This window comes from Lampris incognitus, chromosome 4 (genome assembly GCF_029633865.1).
Source record: "Lampris incognitus isolate fLamInc1 chromosome 4, fLamInc1.hap2, whole genome shotgun sequence".
Taxonomy (NCBI): domain Eukaryota; kingdom Metazoa; phylum Chordata; class Actinopteri; order Lampriformes; family Lampridae; genus Lampris; species Lampris incognitus.
The window spans coordinates 47,644,491-47,669,805 of NC_079214.1; the positions used below are offsets into that span (position 1 = coordinate 47,644,491).

The 25,315-nt window shown below is 43.9% G+C and overlaps 1 protein-coding gene and 1 long non-coding RNA gene across 3 annotated transcripts in view; one reads left to right on the forward strand and one right to left on the reverse strand.

Moving 5' to 3' along the window:
* iqgap1 (IQ motif containing GTPase activating protein 1) overlaps positions 1-25,315 on the reverse strand; it is a 63,595-nt gene that overhangs the window by 21,067 nt on the left and 17,213 nt on the right. Inside the window, exons 3-25 of one of the 2 annotated variants that reach the window (XM_056279234.1) lie at positions 22,328-22,484; positions 21,765-21,842; positions 21,281-21,357; positions 20,215-20,282; positions 19,253-19,366; positions 18,731-18,909; positions 18,310-18,397; positions 12,929-13,086; positions 12,626-12,710; positions 12,183-12,346; positions 11,688-11,848; positions 9,879-10,003; positions 9,301-9,464; positions 3,680-3,770; positions 3,073-3,240; positions 2,793-2,935; positions 2,531-2,701; positions 2,289-2,372; positions 2,098-2,169; positions 1,658-1,727; positions 1,155-1,519; positions 828-991; positions 26-250 (exon numbers count right to left, since the gene is read on the reverse strand). In XM_056279234.1, coding sequence (XP_056135209.1) covers positions 26-250; positions 828-991; positions 1,155-1,519; positions 1,658-1,727; positions 2,098-2,169; positions 2,289-2,372; positions 2,531-2,701; positions 2,793-2,935; positions 3,073-3,240; positions 3,680-3,770; positions 9,301-9,464; positions 9,879-10,003; positions 11,688-11,848; positions 12,183-12,346; positions 12,626-12,710; positions 12,929-13,086; positions 18,310-18,397; positions 18,731-18,909; positions 19,253-19,366; positions 20,215-20,282; positions 21,281-21,357; positions 21,765-21,842; positions 22,328-22,484 — 3,171 coding nt within the window. The remainder of the gene's footprint in view (positions 1-25; positions 251-827; positions 992-1,154; positions 1,520-1,657; positions 1,728-2,097; positions 2,170-2,288; positions 2,373-2,530; positions 2,702-2,792; positions 2,936-3,072; positions 3,241-3,679; positions 3,771-9,300; positions 9,465-9,878; positions 10,004-11,687; positions 11,849-12,182; positions 12,347-12,625; positions 12,711-12,928; positions 13,087-18,309; positions 18,398-18,730; positions 18,910-19,252; positions 19,367-20,214; positions 20,283-21,280; positions 21,358-21,764; positions 21,843-22,327; positions 22,485-25,315) is intronic. The other variant, XM_056279235.1, reaches the window with a different exon arrangement.
* Positions 6,700-8,758, forward strand: LOC130111934 (uncharacterized). Its single transcript, XR_008810190.1, has 3 exons — positions 6,700-6,810; positions 6,917-7,015; positions 8,681-8,758. It is a non-coding gene; the product is annotated as an uncharacterized LOC130111934 (long non-coding RNA).

The following is a 25,315-nucleotide window of genomic DNA, read 5'->3' on the forward strand; positions in this document are numbered from 1 at the left end:
TCCAGAAATACCATCAGAACCCCACCTGGCCTCTCCGGTCTGCGTCTCCATCTGATTGACCCAACTCTTGTAGATGTCCACGGGATCTGTCTTGATGTTCAGTGTTTTGTCGTCCATGATCTCCTTTACGACCGGCGCCAAGATCTGCCGCAGTGCATTCTGGCCCCGCGCGCCACGGTTGAAACTCACCACCATCTTGATGACCGTTGGGTTTCCTGTTATGATCTCATGGATCTTGTCTACTTTGGATCTGTGCAGATGTGGGGTTTTAAAGGTTTTCAGTATAACTGTGCAATCATAGTCAATACATAACTCCCCCATGACCAGAGCTATGGTCTGTATCTTGTCCCGGTAGTCCACATCAGCACATTCACATTCATGCACTTGGCCCTTACCCTTCACATTCACCTTTTTAGTTTTATATGTAAACATACACACACATACATACAGGTGGCACTAAATCCACACTATCAACGACAGTAATTGGATATTTATGAAAATGTTGTTGCCCCAATGCTCACTTTGTCGTAAAAGGTTAAAAATGCTCAACATGCTTATTGTATGGACCACTGAGCAATGATAACAGAAATTTGGGCCAGTTAGTGAGCAGAGATGTTTAAACATTTGAGAGCCACTGTGAAAGAAAAGAGGAAGCAAAGAATTTGTGATGCACTATAGGGAAGGACAACAGCTCTATCTTGTGGCTAAAGATGGTAATAGCAATTACAAGTCCGGCATGTGTTATGACTAGTCCATATCATATGCAACACCAACATGATTAATTATAATGGGGGCTGAACAAGCAGCCTGCACGGTTTGGTACTCACTTTATCTCCTCCTGCAGGGCAGTTTTAAAGAGCTTCAGCAGCAGATACTCCTCTCTCTGGTTGGACGCGTAGTTGCAAAGGGTGAAGATAACAGAGTCCATGAACTTGGTGGATTTATTCTGGGGCATCTGGAAAATCAGCTTAGCCAGATATGTGGGGTTGGTCTGAAAGAAGGTAGACCACTGGTTAAGTTAGGAACATTTCCAAAAGACACACAACAGCACAGGTTAAATGATGTACATGTCCAAGAAACAGTTGTTCAGAAATAATGAAAAACTCAAAGTATTCACGCTTCATATAAAAGAGGAGAGCTCAATGCGTTTTTACCTGTAAGAGGTAGAAAAGGTACTGGTAGGCCTCTAGTTTGAGCCTCTTCTCTTTGCTGAGAGCCTTCAATCCTCCCCTCTGCTTGTTCATCATCATTAGATTGGAAAGCTGGCCCTTATTCTTCTTGGTCAGCTTCTTGCTGTGAGACACTACCTCCTGTAGTGTGATCTTGTTTTTGACCAGAAGTCCAATCTTGATGTCCATCAGATTCAGGTCATTCTCCAGCTGCTGGTTGGAGCGAATGTTGGTCACCACTTCCTCCCGGAGTCTCATCAAGTCCAGCTCTTCCTGGAAGTCCTGGTCGCTGTGGTCAAGAAGGTGGACAAACTTCCTCACCACCCCCATTGGAGGGTTGTCAGCATTGACTATGGGAGGAGGGAACAACAACAACCTTTGTGATGACAGAAGCACTGTGGCTATGCCAACTTTGATTCTGAATTTATTTGGTTAATTTTTTTTTTCAGTCAAACAACCAAAATAAACAGAGACCACACTCTACTCACTCAGGGTCTTGTAGTCATCCCTGGCCTTGTTGGCTCGAATGAAAGCCTGAATCTTTACCACATCATTGATCTGTAACAACAACAACAGTGGCAATCAGTTTAGCTGATCAATAGTCCATGCAATACTCAATAGGTGATCCACTATGAGTTAGTGTACAAATGAGCTGAGGCATTTTTCAGACCAAAATGAGCCATTTGCCCCCATGGAACCCCAAAGCAGCACGATTAAATGTCAGCGGACACATCAGGGGAGATTTATCTGCAGAAAACATGACGTAATGCTTTCATTTTAGAACAGCTACTTGTTCACTTGAAGTGCCGCCCTTTGTGACCTTTGTGATTTACAATGTAATCTCTTGGTTCTGATAAATTGTTCACTAAAATGGCCCCAGCGGAGGGGCTTTAATGTTATGTGTTTTAGGCTACTGTGCTGCACTTACATGATCTTTAAAGTACTTCAGGCGGTCTCTGTATTTCTTGCGGGCTTGGTGCATCCGAACCATCGATTGGATCTAAGAAGAAAAAAAAAAAGAAGAGAAAGAAAAAATAAAAATCACAGAATATCAGCTGTAAAAATACTACTTACAATAGTCAGATTAAGGACCTTGTGTGATCGCATAAGCATTGATACCTTGATTGCTTCATCAGTGTGGTCTCTGAGGTACTGCTTACGGTCTTTGAAGTTCTTCCTCTGCTTGTGGCCTTTCCAGTGGGCCTGGGAGAGTGATGGAGACAATGTGAGCCCAGCAACAGCAACAATAAATCAAGCTCACTCGTCAACAAGCGGGCACACAACATAACGCCTCTATAGAGACTCAATCTTGTTTCCTGTAAGATTCCTCCAGTCATGCTGATGGATGGAATCTCTCTAACCTGTATGCGTTTAACCGCCGGCTCCTGGGACTTGAGGAAGTTCATCCGCTCCTTCAAGCCATTCCGCACCAGGTAGCCACGGCAACGAGCTTGCAGTTTAGCAATCAGGCTCTCATTGGCCAGCCACAGCTGCTTCCGGTTATAAGCTGTGGTTACCCCAGACACCACAGACTGATGTGGAGGATAAAACAATGAAACAGATACTTAGGTATGGTGCTGAAACACTTTGACAAACAGTGAGTGGACTTGTGCAGTGGCCTACCTGGATGTCTTCTTTGTTGAGCTGGGTGTTATTTTGGTCAAAGCCTTCTGGCTCCACCCAAGTTCCCTCCCCTGTCTTCATGTTGTAGTAATACTTGTGTCCTCCCTTCACCCAGTGTCTCATCCAATCACTGCCATTATCCCCTGGTGATACAACATGAAGACATCATGGAACACAACTAGTAATAATCAATCCATCTGTTATGCCCTTCCCCTCTTCATCTATCCATCCATCCATCCATCCATCCACCCATTCATTCATCCATCCATCCATCCCTCACCCTCTTTCTTTTTCTCAGCTTTGATCTTGACCAGGTCATCCTGATAGGTCTGGGCACACTCAGGAGTGACTCCATACAATCCTGCACCGGGATTACGCAGCGCAGCCAGGGTATGGGAGGTGTCGCCATTGTCCACTGCCTCATTTATGGCCTGGATGGCCTGAGAGACTGAGACAAAACCAACAGCAATATCAGCATCCGGTGTGCTACACCCTCTCCTAATGCTGTGCCAGTCTCCTACTGCTATGCCATGCTGTAGTAGGAGGGGTAATGGGAGTAGTTTTACAGATAATAGTTGTAGTACTAGTAGTAGCAGCAGGAATAAAAAAGTTGTAGTAGTGGTATAAGTAGTAATCGCAGCAACAGTAGCAGTCGTAATAATAATAGCAGTTGCAGTTGACACTAGTTGTAGCAGCCAACTGTAGTCATAATAGTTATGGTAATAATAATGGTAGAAGCAGTAGTAATAGCCATAAAAGTAAAAACAGAACCACTGTTGCACCAGTAGTAAAATCAATAGTTACTGCAGTAGCAATAGCAATAGAAGTAGTAGTAGTAACTGCAATAATGGCAGTAGTTGTAATAGTATAGAAGTGTGGTTTCTTACACTGTAAGGCCTCCTGTGTGTCCTTGTTGGCCATGAGTATAGCATCCTGGATCTCATCCAACCACAAGACGGCAGACGGGTCCTGAGTTTCCTGGAGGAACACAAGAACAAATACTGAAAAACAAAATAAAAACAGTTCAGAATTCTTCAGCGCATGCATGTACAAACACAACACAAACACACACACACACACACACACACACACACACACACACACACACACACACACACACACACACACACACACACACACACACCTTTGGGGCACCATATCTCCTTTGAGTGGCTCATCGTGATATCTACATAGAAGTATGGGCTGCCGATCCACACATTTTGTCTTCAAAATGATTCTTTGACAGAAGAGTTTGATGGCTTACTTTAAAGTAACCTAGTCTTTGGTGATGAATATTTTAAGTATCCAAAATCCTGCTCTCAAATGAATTCAAATTTTATAAGGAAATTATATGACGTAACATATAAAAAATGTTCAAGTTAATTATTTCTCATGGCACATAATAAACATTTATAAAATACAGTAGAAAGCGCAAGATGGTAAAATAGTTCGTGCTGTTTAATAAAGTAACATCATATTAGCAGAGGATTTCATAATTTTTCCTCTATTTTTTTTCTTGCTGTAAAGTTCAGCACATGCACTGTCAACCACTACAGCTTAAAGAAACCCAACATTTTGGTCAATCACAGCATTCTTAACCCAACACAAAACACACCAGTCTGCAAACTAGACTCACTACGAGCTCAACCACAACGCTTAAACTGTAATCACATTCTGTTATAACAAAAGGCTGCCTCTAGATGGCAGTCTGTACCATCCTCTAGGTGGTCTACTGTGTCTTGTGCCGTGTGTGTGTGTGTGTGTGTGTGTGTGAGAGAGAGAGAGAGCAGCAGGAAATTTGAGTAAAACTTGTGAGATCTAAACTCACACGAGCCGTTTAGTGAGAGCTGAGCACACACACCCCCGTTGTAACTGCGTGGCTGTGAGTACAAACGCTTTTTAGTCGAGTTGTTTAAGAAGCGCGCGAGAGAGGGAGTTAGAGAGACAGAGAGAGAGAGAACTGCTTACTACCTGCGGGTTTCAATTAAAACAACTAATTTGCTTTGGGCCTCTCCACTCCTTTGCCCCTCCCCCCTCTGATTGTACTGATGAATGAAGGATGAATGAAGGGGACTGATACCTGGTCTGAAGGTGGGTGGGTGGGTGAGTGTGTGTGTGGGGGGGGGGGGTGCGAGAGAGAGAGATTGTGAGTGCGAGTGAGTGAGTGTGTGTGTGTGTGGGGGGGGGGTTAAGGATGTGGAATAGGCAAGTAGCAGATGTGTAGCAGCACAGCCCTGTGGGGAGGAAAACCGTTTTATTTATAGTGCACACAGCCTTAGCCGGTAAAGAGCTGATTAATGTTTTGTGTATCTGTACTTTGGCGCTATGATTGATGTTTGTAGGGGGTGAGTCAATGTAACTGATCGCTGGTGTTTAGCTGAGGCTGGTGCTGGCGGTGACTGAGGGTGAAGCTTGGGCGTATCTCGCGTTCGTTCAGCACCCTTTTCTATGCACACCACTTCTGATGGAAAAAAAGGGAAGTGAAATTCATGTCTAAAAATGCCTTCCCCAATTGTATATTCTCATACTATTAGCTTGAAAGTGAGATACGATACTGGCGATACACATAGATTATGGATATGTCAGCCTATGTTTTATATATGCGTATATTTCATGTTGTATATTGATGTATGTAATGCCATTACCAAGGGCACAGCAAACACGAGATAAGAAACTGTTAGAAAAGCAGACAGTAAAGTACACACATACACCCACAAATACATACACACAACGTCCACAGCAGTGAGGTCGGCAGACAGCTACACTGTGGTCTGCACTCCATCTATTGGTCAGTCTGTGACAGAATGCCTGATGTTGGTTATCTGGCAGCTGGTGCTCAGTCCACAATGGAAAGAGACCCTTGGCTAACTGTCTATCGACCAACTGCTGCAATAACACAAGGTCACAGATAAAACACCAGCCCAGAAGAAAGAAGAAGCTTTTTCTGGCATCCTCTGATCTCACACTGTTTGAAAATAGCGCTTTGTGACTTATGAATCTTTGCTACGCACTTGTTTTCCCTCTCCTCAGTTGATCACGCCTTTTTCTCTTGAGTCCACATCTCCTTTATGCAACCCCCCCCCCCCCACAGACACACACCAGCTGAAGAAAGAGCACATGAGGGGAACACCAGGCCTTTGAAATCCGGCAGGAAGTTCCCTCTAAGCCCAACCCTCTCAAACAGACAAACGTCCACACAACATCAACAGGACAGTGTTGTGTGTGTGTGTGTGTGTGTGTGTGTGTGTGTGTGTGTGTGTGTGTGTGTGTGTGTGTGTGTGTGTGTGTGTGTGTGTGTCTGTGTTTTCCTACTCATGGTTCTGAGTCAAAAGACTGAAGCCATCTGAAGGTAGTCCATCTAATATAGCCGTTAGCTTTCTGGCCTTTTATGGAAGCAATTGACTGTTCCCTGCCTTGTTATTTCCTGTGCCTGTGAAATCACCAGGGAAATAGTTTGCTGTTTTTTTTTTGTGCTCGTTTTCAAAGCATGATGGAAAATGGCGCCTGCCAGCAAGCAGCCACCTAGTTCCCACGTGATGAAACAGAGGCTCTTAATGTAACAAACGGCTGTTGACATTGGAAACATGGGGCAGTAGCTGAGAATCCAGAAATGTAGCCCTGATAAGACATTTTATCTTTATTTACACAGGACAAAACAAGACGGAGATCCAAAAACTGACAAAACGTGGGAGCTGTTGAATTTAAGGGCCCCGCCCACCAGAAATCTACACCTCGACAAAATATTTAATCCCAGGTTCTAATGAGAAACCTGGGTTTCCGCAGCACAGCGTAATTTTAACCTGCACCAACCGAGTGTGACTCTCCTGTGCAGCTCTACACAACAGTGTTAAAACCCCTTTTGACCTCACCTAAAACTGACCCGGCTTTTCGGTTTCTCCTTCGACAGAGAACAGCCTCCAAAATGTTGCTCAGCTGTGTCATCATATGCAAAAACAAGACAGAGACATGCACGTACAAAAACCGCAATCACCCCTTCACCTCCCCAAGCTGCGATAACGTAAGCAAATGAGTCAGGGTGCTCAGTATTTCAGGTTCTTTCTAGAGTGACATGTCTTTGTTGGTAGCAATTATAACAAAAGGAAGGCTCTCTTTCCCTATCATAGAGACATGGACGGAACCAAAGACAGACCCGGGCCTGTATAGAGAGATACTGACAGCAAGCAGAGACAGATCCTGACCCCATACGCTCGGCCAGACAGGAAGTGAGTAGGAGTAGTAGCAGACGGGCGTTCGAAAGAGCGGGAACCACAGCATGACATCGGCAGTCTGCGCGAGTCATGCAGGGATGACACATCTGACACTAAGCACCTTGGGACAATACATTCTTCACCGGCGATATTCAGCGGCACTTGGCTGACATATATATGTCAGGGTGATTCAACAGAAAGAAGGGCTTGAATTGTGCAGGACTTGCACTTTCAAGTTATACATTTAAAACATTTTAAATTTAGCTTAACGTGACGTTCTCCTTTTACTTTCACTGAAATGTCTATGAATTAGTATGTCAAGTAATTGCAATATATAAATTGGTCAATTATTTATTCACAATTTTTTTTTTGCCCCTCCCAATTGTATCCGGCCAATTACCCCACTCTTCCTACCTGTCCCGGTCGCTGCTCCACCCCCTCCGCCAATCCGAGGAGGGCTGCAGACTACCACATGCCTCTTCCAATACATGTGGAGTCACCAGCTGCTTCTTTTCACCTGACAGTGAGGCATTTCGCCAGGGGGATGTAGCGCATGGGAAGATCATGCTATTCCCCCCAGTTCCCCCTCCCCCCCGAACAGGTGCCCGGACCGACCAGAGGAGGCGCTAGTGCAGCGACCAGGACACATACCCACATCCAGCTTACCACCTGCAGACACAGCCAATTGTGTCTGTAGGGACGCACGACGAAGCCGTAGGTAACACGGGGATTCGAACTGGCGATCCCCGTGTTGGTAGGCAACGGAATAGACTGCCACACTACCCAGATGCCCCCTCACAATGTTCATCTTTACTTTCACTGAAATGTATATGAATTAGCATGTAAAGTAATTTCTATGTATAAACTGGTCAATTACTTATATTGTCACAGTTATTCAAGTGTTAGTCATGAAAAAAATGTGTTCATTTAATTATTGTGTGCTTCTTTATTAAACAGCAAACTACGAACTAGCTAAAAGTTTACAGCCTTTATTACCACTTATATTGATAATTCTATCAGAGTAGAAAACTGTACTGATGTTCAGGCTTTCAACATCAATAAAATATGTACCGCCTACGTACCGAACTCCTGTAGGGTTTTATGGTTTCTGAAGTGTTTGTAGTACAACCTGTGCTGTTTACAATAGCAAACACTTCTGCTGCAACCATGACATCATATTAACATATTAAGTGTCTTTTTAGTGACACTATAAAACTCAGCGTTGAAACGTGTAACTTGCTGAGACAGGTTGATTAACACCTCTTTTACTGTAGCTGAGTGCCATTTGCATGAGGTGGTAAATGTTTGCATATTGCTGGTCTGAATAAGAGACACTCACAGAAAAGCAAATCACACAAGAAGGGAGCAAGTATCAACCCAGAGAATGCATACATGTGAATTAAGGTCATCCCTACATTGATGCTAAACATCCATTTAGTTTTCATTTTATTGTGTCCATTTGCATATTTAGCTCTTTCTGTAGCCAACAAACAAACTATAAGAATAACTTTACAATGCTAATGCAGAACACTGTTAGTGAGTTGATGAAAAGCCCCTCTAGCCAGTTTGTATAAACATAATGTGACGGTTTTTGCTTTTGTGGCAAAGTTAGATGCTTTTATCATGAGTAAACAAGACATGAGTAAACGAGTTTTTTGTTTTTTCTGTTGTTTTTTTTAGGTTTTTTTCCCCTCGGTCTCCCCAATTGTACTTGGCCAATTACCCCATTTTCCGAGCTGTCCTGGTCGCTGCTCCACCCCCTCTGCCGATGCGGGGAGGGCTGCAAACTACCACATGCCTCTTCCCAATACGTACATGTGGATTCCCAGCCACTTCTTTTCACCTGACAGTGAGGAGTTTCGCCAGAGCGACATAGCGCATGGGAGGATCACGCTATTCCCCCCAGTTCCCCCTCCCCCCTGAACAGGCGCCTCGACCAACCAGAGGAGGCGCTAGTGCAGCAACCAGGACACATACCCACATCTGCCTTCCCACTCGCAGACACAGCCAATTGTGTCTGTAGGGACGCCCGACCAAGTGGGAGGCAACATGGGGATTCGAACTGGCGATCCTCATGTTGGTAGGCAACGGAATAGACTGCTACACTAGTAAACAACTGTTTTGATGAGAAAGTAGAACCAACTGGACGGTGACGGAGGGCAGCTGACAGACAGAGAGAGATCCCAATGGCAAAGCAAATCAGAGACACCAGCCAAATAAACATCCACACCGAGCTGCTGGTGATTTGAGAGCGTGATTATAAGTGTGTGTGTGTGTGTGTGCGTGTGTATCTATCTTACATGAGCCTTTTCTCTGCGGGCCTCCAGGAGCTTGTCGTAGTAGTGCTGGGCCACAGATGGGTCCACGTCAGTGAGTTTAGCTGAGGGGTGCTGGAGCATCGCCAGCGTCCTCTGAGGATCCCCTTCATCCAGCGCCTCATTTATCTGACCTATAGCAGCAATACCTAAACACACACCCAGAGAGAGTCAGTCTGTCGCTATGGTGACTGGAATGAGTCAAGACAAACACCAGTGGCATAGTCACTGAGGATGAGCTGCGACATAAAACAGACAATTCAAACATGTGTGTCTTTTTTGTGTAAATGTTCCCCTGTGTGTGTGTCCCAGTGTGATTATGTGTGAGTTTGTGTGGGTATGTGAGAGTCCTAGGACTAAGAACAACCATATGTCATGTTAGGGCTCTGAGTTGGATCTAGGTTTGGATTAGGAAATCTTGGGTCCTTGTTTATGTGTATGTTTATGTGCGTATATTTTGTGTGTATACCTCTAGTATGTGCACGTGTATTTCTTTGTGAATGTATGTTAATGTGCATGTGTGTTTGTGTGTAGTACATATGTGTATAGTGTGTGTCCCTCACGTTCGTGCTCTTCCTGCACTGTCAGGTTGACCTGGTCAACACAAGCCTGGATGTCATTCCAGGTCAGGTAATCACTGCCTTCTTCTCTGGCTGCTGCCTTCAGCCTCATCAGCTCGTCCATGTACCTGAGGGATACACATGGACCCAATCAATAGCCCTACCAATATTCCAATATTGAATCTGATTAATAAAGTATTTTAAATAAGAGATAACTTTGTAAACAAGTTTTTTCAATTCCCACTGACTGAATAAGGTCTCAGTCAAAGTAAGCATTTCACCATTCAAAATATGGGTTATTCTGATATGACTCAGATTAACTAAAGGCTATTTAGACATGTTAACACATTAATGACATTATTGCTCTAAACAAGAGTTTTCATGTCACTTTTTTGCTGCCATTTGGCAAGTGACAACAGCCAGACAGACAACACTCATCTAGTATTGGAAAGTCATCATTTACACTGCACAAAGAACGGAGGAAGAAAAAAAAACATCTCAGCAATTTTGAGGTGAACCTGAAACTGTCTTTATGTCTAAATCTTCTTCTTTTGGCTTGTTTCCTATTTCTCAGTGGTCACCACAGCGGATTTTTCATAGCTTTCTGTCTGACGCATCCCTTTCCCACTGTCCAACCCTCCTCATGTCCTCTTATATCAGTTCTCTCTATCTTTTCCTTGGTCTTCCTCTTTTTACAGGTATTTTTCCAGGTCCAATACCTTCTTTCCTATATAGTCAAAGTCTTCTCTCTGGACATGTCCAAACCATCTCAATCTTGTCTCTCTCAACTTCTCATCCATTCCTCTGATCTTGAACGTAGCTCTCACTTCTTCATTTCCTTCCAGTCTTTTCTAGTCACTCCAAGGACCAATGCAGCATGCTCATCTCTGTTGTAATGTGGATTCTAGCCCAGTGGTGGCTAACCATGTGCCATGGAGAGCCACGTGTATGCAGGTTTTCATTCCAACCTGACTCCACACCAGGTGATTTCACTGATACATTCTTCCTCATTGGTTGAAGGGTTGCTAATCAGTGAAATCACCTGGTGTGAAGTCTGGCTGGAATGAAAACCTGCATACACATGGCTCTCTATTGCACATGGTTAGCCACCCCTGTTCTAGCCTCTCTGTTGTTGTCACTGCTTCCATACCATAGAGCATGGCAGGCCTAACCATTGATTTGTATACTTTGCTCTTTACCCTCAACGGCATTCTTTTGTCACAAAGTCCTTATGTCCTTACGCCTAAAGTTGGAGTTGCCCCCCGTGTGCTGCACGGCGGCTGCCCACTGCTCCTAGCTACACAGCTAGGATGGGTTAAATGCAGAGGAAGAATTTCCCCGTGAGGATCAATAAAGTAATAAAATGAAAAATAGATAAAAATAAATATTTTTTTTCAAAATTGATAATGGGCAAATTTTCAAAAGGGTTGCTGAATGAAAAGGAGTGAATATGTGAATATGCCTGAACAAGTTTACAAGTGCTGAAAGAAATTGAAAAGTTCATACTAAGATGCAAAAAAACAGAACAACCACTAGCAATTTTAATCCTTCAAAGTTACCATATTTTAACAAAACAAAGAGCATCATCTGTCATCAAAAGAGGGCAAGCTGCATGCTAAGGGTATGCTATGGAAGGGGCATTTGGCATAGAGAACTTTATCATACTATTGTGTGCATGCTAACATAGCCACTAACAAAAACCACTAACCCACAGTCACCACATAAACTGCCCGGCTTCCATCATTCACAAAACATGCAAAAAAAGCTCATGGGCTGACTGTTTGACGTGTCCTTGATAACCCATGCTCCTACCTCTGCGCATACTCGTCCTCCACGTTGCTGAGTCCAGTGACGGAGCTGGACAGTTGTTTCCAGAGGGCGGCTCTGTCCCCAACATCCATCGCTGCGTTCATCAGCACCACTGACGACAGCATCTCCACAGCAACCAGCAGCTCAGGGTGGGATAGCGAACCCTGCGGGACACAGGCCGCAAATTAATCTCATATGTCAAGCTGCCACTTAACATGAATACAAACAACAAATAACCAAACATTTCATGATGCCCTCACTAATGCCTAAAAGTTCATGTGTACTGGTATAGTGTATACGTATTTGTATTTTTGTGTATTTTGACATACTTCATGTATAGAGACACTATGGAGCTAATAATGTAGAGACCGGCTGTCTTGTGCTATATGATGAACTTGTAATAATAACTGGTATATTCTTTGCCATTATATACTGACATCATTGTTATGTAGATACAATTCAGACTTTTTAATATACAGAGAATTTGTGCATGGGTACCTCAGAGCTTTGCTGCTGCAGGCTGACAAGCTCTCTCTGGTAGAGGTCTGCAGCGCTTGGGTAAACCTCAGGCAACTGGGCCTCGGGCTTCATCAGCTCCTCCACCGTCTTCTCTGCTACACCTGCCCGGATGGCCGCATTGATACGCTCTACCGCCTGCAGCACTACACACACACACACACACACACACACACACACACACACACACACACACACACACACACACACACACACACACACACACACACGCGTGCATGCAGGCATACATACACACAAACATGGGTGCACAGAAATGTAAGCCCATACATTACATGCATACTCAAAAACACAATGATACACGTTGCAGATGAGAATAAAAAGGATCAGAAAACAGCTGGCAGCAAGATGATGACAACAATCTCAAGGGTGCCATGCTGTGAGACTGTCTAATTTTGAGCACATACTCTTCAGGTAGTCTTCTGCAATGTGATTGGCCACATCCACCCCATTCTGTAACTTGTCCTTCATCAGGGCTTCTCCTTGAGAGGTCTTAGAAGAGAAAAGAGGGGGAAATTCAATATTTAGCTTTTTGGTCTTGTTTTTTTTTTTTTTTTTAACCAGTGCACAGTGGAACTTAAGAGGTTCCTGCTCTATGCAAGAATGTAATCCTCTATAGAAAGAGTAGGCTCTTCTTCTTTTAAAAATGAACAGCCCCTATGAAATAAAAGCAAACAAAAAAAGAATAAAAGAATATGAGAGGGTCCAACCTGTTCATTATTCTCTCGGTCAGCCAGCAGTTGTTTGAGGTACCAGCCCTTGTTCTGCGTTTGCAGGTTCTTAAGGCCCATCGCCTTCAGCGCGTCAAATAGCTTGTCCTCGTCCCCACCGAGCAGGGCCTGCTCTGCTGCACTAAGGGCATTCCTCACTGGTAAAGGAAGGGTTAAAGGTTAGCATCTGAACAGAGCTAATGATATCATCTGTCAATCAAACTTTATTTGGATAGCACATTTTGTACAGTTGAATGAATGTCACATAAGCATATACGGAAGTGGTTAATTTGAGTTCAGTAAATTTTGACCATGTGTCCACAGGAAACCTGTAAAAAAAGCAAAGGTGGTGCTTGAAGCACTCAGCCCAATGCAGGGACTTCTTCACCTCCATTTACAGGTTAGCATCATGAAAGCTCAATCTCGTTCCAAGGTGCAAAAAATTTTCAAATTTTGCTGAATTGCATAGCTCATCAACACCCCTTCAAGTTCTCCAAATCATTAAGAATAGAGGAGGGGCAGGACTAGAGAACAAACAAAAGCTAGACCTCCTTTGTCTAAGCAGAGAGGAGAAATTAAAAATGAATCGACTGATAAATGAATTGGTAAGTAGTTGATAATAGATTTGGCTGTTAATTTGACATTTTACCTTTATTATCACAATATGTAAAATGAGAAAGTGGGAGGAGCATTTCTTTTACTCTGAAACTTATCTCAACTTCTGCAACAACTAGGTACCACCTCCTCCCAGCAGTCAGTACCTGCTTTTCACACAGCGCCATCCAAGCACTCACTGCCAGTGTTTGTTTCTTTGAGAGAGGTGACACAGACTTATTCTACATCCGTTCAGTTGACATGATGCTTGTGAGGTTGTACTTCACTAAAGAATTTCATGCTTATAGCAGGAAGAAAAATGGTATGAACCATTTGAGGAAGAGCCACGGGGCGCTGAACATTTTCACTGCAAGTCTTACATTTTTATGATGTGCTTGGAATTGTAAAATGTTTTTCAGAATTTCTCTGCTCTTGCATTCTCAAGCCTCAATGAACACATTTTAAATTTAGAGCGCTGCAATCAATTTTTTGTATCTTTGCTCAGTGTACGGGCCAAATGCATGCATGTGTGGTTGTATGTGAGTGTGCTGATGGGCAGTGTTGGTGCAAGATATGAACCAGGGGAAGGGTGAGGGGAGGGGGCTGAAGGTTGATGGAGGCTTCAGTTGAAGCGGGTTGGATATAAATCCTGGTCCAGAAAGAGAAGACTGAATGTCTTAGTATGTATGTATGTATGTATGTATGTATGTATGTATGTATGTATGTATGTATGTATGTATGTGTAAATAAAGAATCCCCCTTACACAGATGTTACTATCCCGGCAACTTGGTTTTGCTTCTCAGCCTATGCTGCCCTAGGCTGGGTCTTACAGCCTGCTACTATATATGCTGGACTCTCTCAGGGGCAACTTTGTCCAGCCTGTACCTTGGATCCTGTCTGCTGTGGTAGACATTTTATATGTATGATATTATATATATATATATATATATATATATATATATATATATATATATATATATATATATATACACTCACTGGCCACTTTATTAGGTACACCTTGCTAGTACCGGGTTGGACCCCCTTTTGCCTTCAGAACTGCCTTAATCCTTCGTGGCATAGATTCAACAAGGTACTGGAAACATTCCTCAGAGAGTTTGGCCCATATTGTCATGATAGCATCACGCAGTTGCTGCAGATTTGTCGGCTGCACATCCATGATGCGAATCTCCCAGTCCACCACATCCCAAAGTTGCTCTATTGTATTGAGATCTGGTGACTGTGGAACTCATTGTCATGTTCAAGAAACCAGTCTGAGATGATTTGAGCTTTATGACATGGCGCATTATCCTGCTGGAAGTAGCCATCAGAAGATGGGAACACTGTGGTCATAAAGGGATGGACATGGTCAGCAACAATACTCAGGTAGGCTGTGGCGTTGACACGATGCTCAATTGGTACTAAGGGGCCCAAAGTGTGCCAAGAAAATATCCCCCACACCATTACACCACCACCACCAGCCTGAACCGTTGATACAAGGCAGGATGGATCCATGCTTTCATGTTGTTGATGCCAAATTCTGACCCTACCATCCGAATGTCGCAGCAGAAATCGAGACTCATCAGACCAGGCAACGTTTTTCCAATCTTCTATTGTCCAATTTTGGTGAGCCTGTGCGAATTGTAGCCTCAGTTTCCTGTTCTTAGCTGACAGGAGTGGCACCCGGTGTGGTCTTCTGCTGCTGTAGCCCATCTGCCTCAAGGTTCGACGTGTTGTGCGTTCAGAGATGCTCTTCTGCATACCTCGGTTGTAATGAGTGGTTATTTGACTTACTGTTGCCTTTCTATCAGCTCGAACCAGTCTGGCCATTCTCCTCTGACCTCTGGCATCAACAAGGCATTTTCGCCCACAGAACTGCCGCTCACTGGATATTTTCTCTTTTTCGGACCATTCTCTGTAAACCCTGGAGATGGTTGTGCGTGAAAATCCCAGTAGATCAGCAGTTTCTGAAATACTCAGACCAGCCCGTCTGGCACCAACAACCATGCCACGTTCAAAGTCACTTAAATCACCTTTCTTCCCCATTCTGATGCTCGGTTTGAACTGCAGCAGATCGTCTTGACCATGTCTACATGCCTAAATGCATTGAGTTGCTGGCATGTGATTGGCTGATTAGAAATTTGCGTTAACGAGCAGTTGGACGGGTGTGCCTAATAAAGTGGCCGGTGAGTGTATATCTACTACTATGATTTTTGGCTGCTCCCATTAGGGGTCGCCACAGTGGATCATCTGTTTCCATTTCTTCCTGTCCTCTGCATCTTCCTCTGTCACACCAGCCACCTGGATGTCCTCTCTCACCACACAACACCCATAAACCTCCTCTTTGGCCTTCCTCTTTTTCTCTTCCCCAGCAGCTCCATATTCAGCATCCTTATCCCAATATACCCAGCATCTCTCCTCCACACATGTCCAAGCCATCTCAATCTTGCCTCTCTTGCTTTGTCTCCAAACCGTCCAACCTGAGCTGTCCCTCTATTACACTCATTCCTAATCCTGTCCTTCTTCATCACTCCCAATCTTAGCATCTTCAACTCTGCCACCTCCAGCTCCGCCTCCTGTCTTTTCTTCAGTGCCACTGTCTTCAACCCATATAACATAGCAGGTCTCACTATCATCTTGTAAACCTTCCCTTTAATTCTTGCTGGTACCCTTCTGTCACAAATCACTCCTGACACTCTTCTCCACCCACTCCACCCTGCCTGCACTCTGTCCTTCACCTCTCTTCTGTACTCCCCGTTACTTTGAACAGTTGACCATAAGTATTTAAACTCATATGCCTTCGTCACCTCTACTCCTTGCATCTTCACCATTCCACCATCCTCCCTCTCGTTCATGGATTCTGTCTTGCTCCTACTGACTTTCATTCCCCTTCTCTCCAGTGCATACCTCCACTTCTCCAGGCTCTCCTCAACCTGCTCCCTACTCTCGCTACAGATCACAATGTCATCCAGAAACATCATAGTCCACAGAGACTCCTGCCTTATCTCATCCGTCAACCTGTCCATCACCATTGCAAACAAGAAAGGGCTCAGAGCCGATCCTTGATGTAATCCCACCTCCACCTTGAACCCATCTGTCATTCCAACCACACACCTCACCACTGTCACACTGCACTCATACATATCCTGCACCACTCCTACATACTTCTCTGCAACTCCCGACTTCCTCATACAATACCACACCTCCTCTTTTGGCATCCTGTCATATGCTTTCTCTAAATCCACAAAGAAATGTGGATTTAGAGAATGTGCCCAATGTAACTCCTCCTGGCCTTCTCTATACTTCTCAATCAACATTCTCAAAACAAACATCACATCTGTGGTGCTCTTTTGTGGCATGAAACCATACTGCTGCTCGCTGATCATCACCTCTCCTCTCAACCTAGCTTCCACTACTCTTTCCAATATTTTCATGCTGTGGCTGATCAACTTTATACCTCTGTAATTACTACAGCTCTGCACTTCACCCTTATTCTTGAAAATTGGTACCAGTATGCTTCTTCTCCACTCCTCAGGCATCCTCTCACTTTCCAAGATTGTGTTAAACACTCTAGTTAAAAATTTCACTGCCATCTCTCCTAACCATCTCCATGCCTCCACAGGTATGTCATCAGGACCAACTTCCTTTCCACTCGTCATCCTCTTCATAGCTGCCCTCACTTCGTCCTTGTTAATGCTAATCCACCGCACTTCCTGATTCACTATCCCCACACACACACACACACACACACACACACACATATCTATATCTATATATATATCCATCCATCCATCCATCCATCATCTGAACCGCTTATCTTGCTCTCAGGGTCGCGGGGATGCTGGAGCCTATTCCAGCAGTCATTGGGCAGCAGGTGGGGAGACACCCTGTACAGGCCGCCAGGACATCACAAGGCTGACACACACACACACGACCCTGACAGCAGGATAAGCGGTTCAGAAAATGGATGGATGGATATATATATATATTCCTTCCAAATGTACCTCAACACCGCTCCACTATATGATACATGTAAATTACCCCATTTGACGTTATCTTGTTATATTTTAAATGTATGCTTTTTCAGCAGTGCCCTGGCCCTTTAAATCCTTGCTTTTTCAAAATAAGCCCCAAACCCTACCCCATTGATTGTAATGTTTTCTATCCCACCATTGGTTGCTGTGCATCGTAACTACCTACCCCATTGGTTGTAATATTTCAAATATTTTCTATCCTTTCATTGGTTGCTGTCCACCGTAATTAGGGGCGTGACGCAGAGCAACGTAATATTTATTGACTGTGTGTTTTCCTACATCTATCTATCTATCTGGCAACGTAATACTTATTGACAGTGTGTTTTCCTACATCTATCTATCTATCTATCTATCTATCTATAGATAGATAGATAGATAGATAGATAGATAGATAGATAGATAGATAGATAGATAGATGTAGGAAAACACACAGTCAGTATATAGGTGTGTGTGTGTGTGTGTGTGTGTGTGTTTGTTTGAGTATGTTAGTAATTGACAGAAAGGTAGGGGTCCACTGTGTTCAACCATCCCAACCACTCATAATGGGTGATGATGTCATCACAGCCAGCAAAAACATGGCAAGACCAACTGGAGTTGGTCCCTGGGCGCTGCACGGTGGCTGCCCACTGCTCTTAGCTACACAGGTAGGAAGGGTTAAATGCAGAGAAGAATTTCCCCACAGGGATTAATAATGTATATCAAAATCAAAAAAAAAAAAATCAAAATCAGAATCAGGATATGGAGCAGTGACTTACAGTTGACCTTGTTGACGTTCCCCTGTATCTCCGCTTGTGTGAGAAGCTCCTCATAAACATCTCTCTCTGCATCTGCATTCTCCCCCAGCTAGACAGGGAGCACAACACAACAACCACATATGAAAACAAAGAGAATGGCAAGGTCTCCTCACTTATTACACATTACAGAACATCCCTGTCACAGGACAAAACTATCCCCAAGAAGTGGTGTACCAATCCGGAGGAAAAGAACATTTATAAAACCAGTCTCATCGGTATTTAAAATATTGCTCTTATACATAAGTTCTGTTTAATGCTTATGTGAGACTTGGGTAGTTTTGAATTGAATTAATTTAATTCCTGAGAGCAGAATATCATTTTCTGTATTTCTCGTTAAATGAGGGAAAGACTGCTTCCTCTGGCCAGATGCTCGGCTTCGTACCCGCTTGCGTGAGTTGGCCACCTTCTCCCCCTTGGCGTGGTCGAGCATGTCCTGGTAGTGCTGGCCGGAGCTGGGGTCAAGGTTGACCAGCATAGCGTTGGGGTTATTCATGGCAGCCAAGGTACCCTCAGGTACACGCTGATCGATGGCTTCATTAATGGCTATCACAGCAGCATGCACTGAAGGTAGAGAAAGAGACTGGTGAAGAATTTCATACTCACAGAGGACCTTTTTAATGGATAAAATAATACCTGATGATATTACACACTTGATGATAATGGATGATAAATTACTTCTTTATGGATTACATAATATTTGTCTCTGATCTCTTTTCAAATCTCCTTCTGACACATATAGGTTGGTAAATGTGTTCTGTTTCAATGTGTACAATATAGGTTTAATACAAGTCACATGTCAGCAACCGGCTGCTGGTTATAACATAGTTCATGGTATAACCAGCACCTGGTTGCTGACATGGCCCTTAGTCCCGCCCACTCCCTGTGACATAGGAGCCCTGCTCACATGCAGCTTCATCCACCGAGAGCTCATTGGCCAAGATCCCGCCAATCTTGCTGAAGGCGGGCATCTGGATTCCATACTTTTCCAGCTCACTCTTCATGTTGTTGATCTCCTCCTCTGGAAAAGGAAGATGAATGGAAATGAAACGAGGGACTCAGAGATGGGTTTAAGATGGGGGCAGGGTGAAGGGAGGGAAAGCCTGGCAGCCTAGAGAGATGGAAAAAGAGAAAGAGAACCTCCTGGCCCTGGGACAGGGGATCGAGCGGGAGCCCCAACAACAGGAAAAGCTCTAACAATTACTAATGACTTACACATTACCAGCAGCTCCTCCACACCAGTAGTTGAAAAAAAAAGAAGAAACAAACTTTCCACCCTTTAGTCTCCACACTACAGCTCCTCTCTCTGCCCTTTCATTTCCCCATTTGCTTCCTGTTAACTGTGCCAATCTGATATCATTTTAGAATCTAATTTATAACCACAAAGATTTACATGAAAACAAATGGTCTTTGTACAACTTTTTGGTGTATTCAGGGAAATAGCTAATCCACAAACAATCATATCAATATTCCTTGTGACTCCAAGTACAAATAATGTGGCATGTTATGTCTTCACCATAGCAGCTAAATGTGAAGGAATAAGACGGATTTCTGCAAGTTGGAGAGGAATTTTTGTGGCTTACAAGCTGATAGGGCAGAACAAGCTCAAAGAAGAACTTTATCAACAGATATTACAATATCAACAGCTAAAACCCAGGTTCAACCATGTTTATAATACAGAGATTGCAGAGGGCACTGACACAACAGCACTGCTGACTCCGATTCAACATTTCACTTAGAACGGACCTCTGGAGTTAAACCAAAACGATGATCTTCAGGATTGTAACTTCAAACTGACAGTCGGATGATGGATCTAAGTAGAGAAAAGTGGTTCAGATATGGTTTGAGGCCGGCCACGATCAGTCTTACCTGTGAAATCTACTTTGCCATAGAGATCCTGGATCTGCGGTGCCAGGCCCAGCTTAAACAGGTAGAGGCTGTAGAGGAGGAACGAGAACGAGTTAGCAGAAAGTAAGAGGGGAGAGGAAAGGGAGAAGGGGGGAGCAGAGAAATGGAAGTAGCCAGAAACTTTGACAGTGATTTTCAGGCAGCTGGGCCAAGGCATGGGCTGTAGTAGTGACAGTCCATTGTTCTTCTACTGACTTTAAATTAATACAGTTTATAAATACAGTTATATTGTAGAAATCTGGGCTTTGTGTTCAAAAGGCCTTAGTCCAACATACAGCTAGTCATCTAGCCTAGAGCATACACAAACACATGCACACACACGATCAATCACATAAACATATATACACAAAGAAACACAGACACACACATTGACGAGCACACACAGAAACTGGCATCATCCCTCTTCTCCACGATGCCTTGACTCCTTCTCTATTGGATGACTTCCTGCCTCTAGAGACCAGATTGACAGCCCTGGACCTTGCATTCATTCTATATCTACCAGCGAGCCCTATTAAAAAACAGAGTTTTCTACTAAAATATAGGGAGTGTGGGAAGGGGGGGGGGGGTTGGGGGCTTTCCACTTTTTAGCACTGAATGCCTCTCAGCTGAAAAACTGCACTGTTCACCTCATAAAGATGTCAGAGAGACTTGAATCATTCTCAGCCCCATCGAGGAATATATACCATTTTCTAGAACAAATTCCTGAGTAATTTGAACACAGAGATCTGATAAATTAAGGAATTCACACAACTCTGAAGAGAAAGGAACATTCTGCACACAAGCAAATGATCTCTTCTGTGACCTCTTAGGCTCTGTGTTTATTTGTTTGTAATCTGTTTACTTGGTGAACAGCAATGGAGGAGTTGGAACAGGGCTGTAACTGTGTTTGACTTCAGCACAATAAGGAGATTGCAGAGCAAGAAGGCCCGATTCACAGGTAGAACCAGAGAGGGGGAGAGGGGGAGAGAGAGAGAGAGAGAGAGAGAGAGAGAGGGGGGGGGAGAGGAGAGAGAGAGAGCGCATATACCTGAGAGCATGTATACAATAGATGCAGCGAGGCATGTTCTTTCTATCGTAGATATCTGTAGTCTCTGGGTAGAAGATCTGAAACAGAGTTGTGGACAGTGAGACACTCGGGGCGGTGATCTCAGCAATTTACGGTTAATTGTGGGATACAGACGTGTCCCAGCATGATCTGCAGGAGTGGTGCTGTGTATGAGCCCAACCAAGGGCTTACACAAGAGGCCCTTCACATGCTCCGACACTGTCACTGAAAGCAGTGTGTCGGAGACTGTGTTTGCTGGGTATGAAAGTCAAGAGTTTGTGAGAGAAACAGGCAGAGTTGGAAAGAGGGAGACTGTGTGAGGCAGATAGACAGAGGGAATGAAAGTGAGAGAGACGGCGAGGCAGAGAGAGAAAGCAATAGAAAGAGGAAAAGAGGTAGACAGATAGCTAGAAGAGAAAGGAGGTATGACAGAGCCAGATTGAGCCTGCTAGCTAGTTATTCTCACCTTTGGCAGGCCCTTCTCTGTCATGGCATTAAGCCACTGAATAACATTGTCTGTGTGTCTGAAATGGAGACCCGTCGCCTGTAGGAGATAAAGACAAATTCAGCACACATACACGTCATTCATTCCAATCTCATAGAGTAAACTTGGGCCTTACTCAGTTAAACAACAGACACATTGAATTGACGCTCCATGCAACTGTTACTGCTGGGTGTCAAAACAACACAGGAAAACACTGATCGATCAATAGATTTATAGACAGACAGACCAAAATGTGTAAATATCTGTATAGGTATTAACTGACTGACTGGCTGGCTGACCAAGACAGCCTTATTGTGCTGTTAGAGGAAGCACACCTCATTTTAGCTAAGACTACATTGAAGACAAAGCAAAAAGCAAATCAAATGCTTCAACCCTGGTGTTCATAGCACAATACCCCAGAGACTAGGAACCAAATATTGGGGGGAAATTTACAAATGACACCTTGGGAGTGTTTTAAACACGTGACCTTCATGGAGAGTGATCATGTACATGATATGATATGATATTTGCCCCTGTTTTCCCACCTTGTAACGGGTCTGCTCACGGTCGTAGATCTTCTTCAGGGAGACTGTGTGTGGAGCAAAGAAGTTGCCCAGTTTGGCCAGATAAACACCGTTCCTTAGTCCCTCCTCCAGTTCTGTGGTGGGCGGGAGCTCCTCATCTAGACATGCCTGCATCCATCTAGGAAGACCAGCAGAAACCCATAACACATCAAGACACATACTATGCAGGACACAAAGAGCATGTGAATATACATAATGTACCAGGTACCAAGCAAGGACATCTGATGGGGGAGAGATGAGTGTACGGAAAGAACCCATACATGCAAAACTTATTCCATAGAATCTGTTTTTCCAGCAGCTGAAAATGCAAAAAAAAATTAAATAGATAGATAGATAGATAGATAGATAGATAGATAGATAGATAGATAGATAGATAGATAGATAGATAGATAGATAGATAGATAGATAAGCAGACAAAAACGCAAATGAGGATTCACTTTTCAAATGTTTTATTTAATAAAATGAACGCAGCTTCTTGGTAAAACCTGAGCCAAGAGGACACAACCAGCCAACCCACCTGCAGCACTGCCTGTCAGTGACACTGACAGCAGTGTGTTCACTCATAAATTAGTATAACCTAAGGTGAAACATTTCTGCACAGTGAAAACGTTTGGGTATGAGACTGAGATACCAATAGAGTGATAGCATAATTTTACTGAAAGTTTAGCATGGCAAAAAATAATGTGCACGTACATGCCTGTGTGTATGTGCATATGTGCGTGCGCGTGTGTATAAATGTCAGTAGGAATTGAGCATGAGAAAGTGAAACTATAGGAAAAAAAGCACTGAGTGTTCAGTTTAATATTTCTTTCCGCCAACTGTTCAGCCACCATGTCAGCTGTTGTATGTGATATTATAGTTACAGATCTTAACATGGTGTTATTTCGTTTTTAGACTATCGTGCTAATAATAAGCATTTATACATTGAAACATCCCCAGATACCAAAACAAAAAACATTAAACGGGGCCTGTGGTATCCACTCCTCCATCACAGTGAATTCCCAGCATTCCTCCAAGATGACATTTAATTTCTTTGAGGTCAAAGTTCAGAGTCACTGCTGACAGCCGGTGTCAGCCCAGGGCCACAGCACAGATACACTGAGCTCTCCCACTGGGACGGGCCCGGCTGACTGGATTCCACTACCTCATGCCATCGCTCGCCAGTAACTACTACAGACGCTGCCGTCAGACCTTTTCACTGTCCATACCAAAGCAGTGATTAAGACACAAACCTTTTCGAGTAACTTTACAGAACAATGTAGGCTACGTCCATTAAGTTTTGAGGTGGCTGGACAAAAATGATTAAGACCCGATGAATTTTTGTCCTTAAGAGCCATCACACATTTTTCTTTGTGGGAAGGTCAGAGATTTGTATAGAATCAAGTCACTTTGGTTTTATTTGTGACATATCACTAGTGGTTCCTGGGAAATTCTCTGTTAGCAAATAAACTTTTTGAGCACAGTGGCCCAAATTTCAATGTTGGTATCTTAAAATGTGTGGTTTCATTTGTCCACTGCTAATACCCATCATTTGTCATTCAACAAATCACAAACATGATTTCCCATCCTTTAAATATAATAAATCGAGGGTATCTGGGTGGCATGGCAGTCTATTCTGTTGCCTACCAACACAGGGATCGCCGGTTCGAATCCCCGTGTTACCTCCTGCTTGGTCGGGCGTCCCTACAGACACAATTGTCTGTCTGCGGGTGGGAAGCTGGATGTGGGTATATGTCCTGGTCGCTGCACTAGTGCCTCCTCTGGAGGCATGTGGTAGTCTGCAGCCCTCCCCGGATTGGCAGAGGGGGTGGAGCAGCGACTGGGACGGCTCGGAAGAGTGAGGTAACTGGCCAAGTACAATCGGGAAGAAAAAGAGGGGAACAAATCCAAAAATAAATAAATAAATAGATGACTATAATAAATCGAGATTCCTAAAAGCATACACTGGTTTGCTCACTTTCCTCCAGTGTTGTGCAGTCATGTGTGCCTGCCCCATTTAATGTGGCCTCAAAAGTATGAGCTATCTGATATGAAAGTAAGAGTTTAACATCAGCCGTGAGATATTTCACAGTCAGAGAACAGACTGGCTGAGGTCAAACACACACTGCGACGAAAAAAAAAAAACCTCCCACTCCTCTGCAACTTTGGCCTTGGACAGGAAAATATTAGAGTTAACTCCTTCCTGAGAATCTCTCTCTCTCTCTCTCTCTCTCTCTCTCTCTCTCTCTCTCTCTCTCTCTCTCTCTCTCTCTCTCTCTCTCTCTCTCTCTCTCTCTCTCTCTCTCTCTCTCTCTCTCTCTCTCTCTCTCTCTCTCTCTCTCTCTCTCTCTCTCTCTCTCTCTCTCTCTCTCTCTCTCTCTCACACACACACACACACACACACACACACACACACACACACACACACACACACACACACACACAAAATCTTTTAGTGCACAGGCCTGTTAACCAGCAGCTGAAACAACTCCCTTCCCAGGAAGTCATGACATGGGGTCTCCAGACACAGGCCTCCTATTCAGACCAGAGCAGCCAGCCCTGAGGCTTGGTGCCTGGGCTAAGCGGTAAGGAACAACGCCCCCTTTCAGGCCACACTGGAGCAGTGAAAGGCTCCATACTTCTTTTTTATCAGGGCCGCACACCCTTCCCAGCCTAGCGCAAACACAGACACACCCAACACTTAGCCAATAACTAGCCCAGCTATGAATGGGATTTCAGAATATCAACAATAGAGCTCCAACAACAAGAGAACAGCAAACTAAATCATCAAAATGTGAACGTGGCACATATACTCATGTCTGGAATAAAAAGAAAAAAAAATACCAAAAGTATCTCCACATACTGACTTGAACAAGTGAACAAGTGAACAAGAGATCCTTTGGCACCAGTGGTTATGGTATAATTATGTATTGGAAAGAAAAAGTATAACTCTGATTAGAATAGCATACA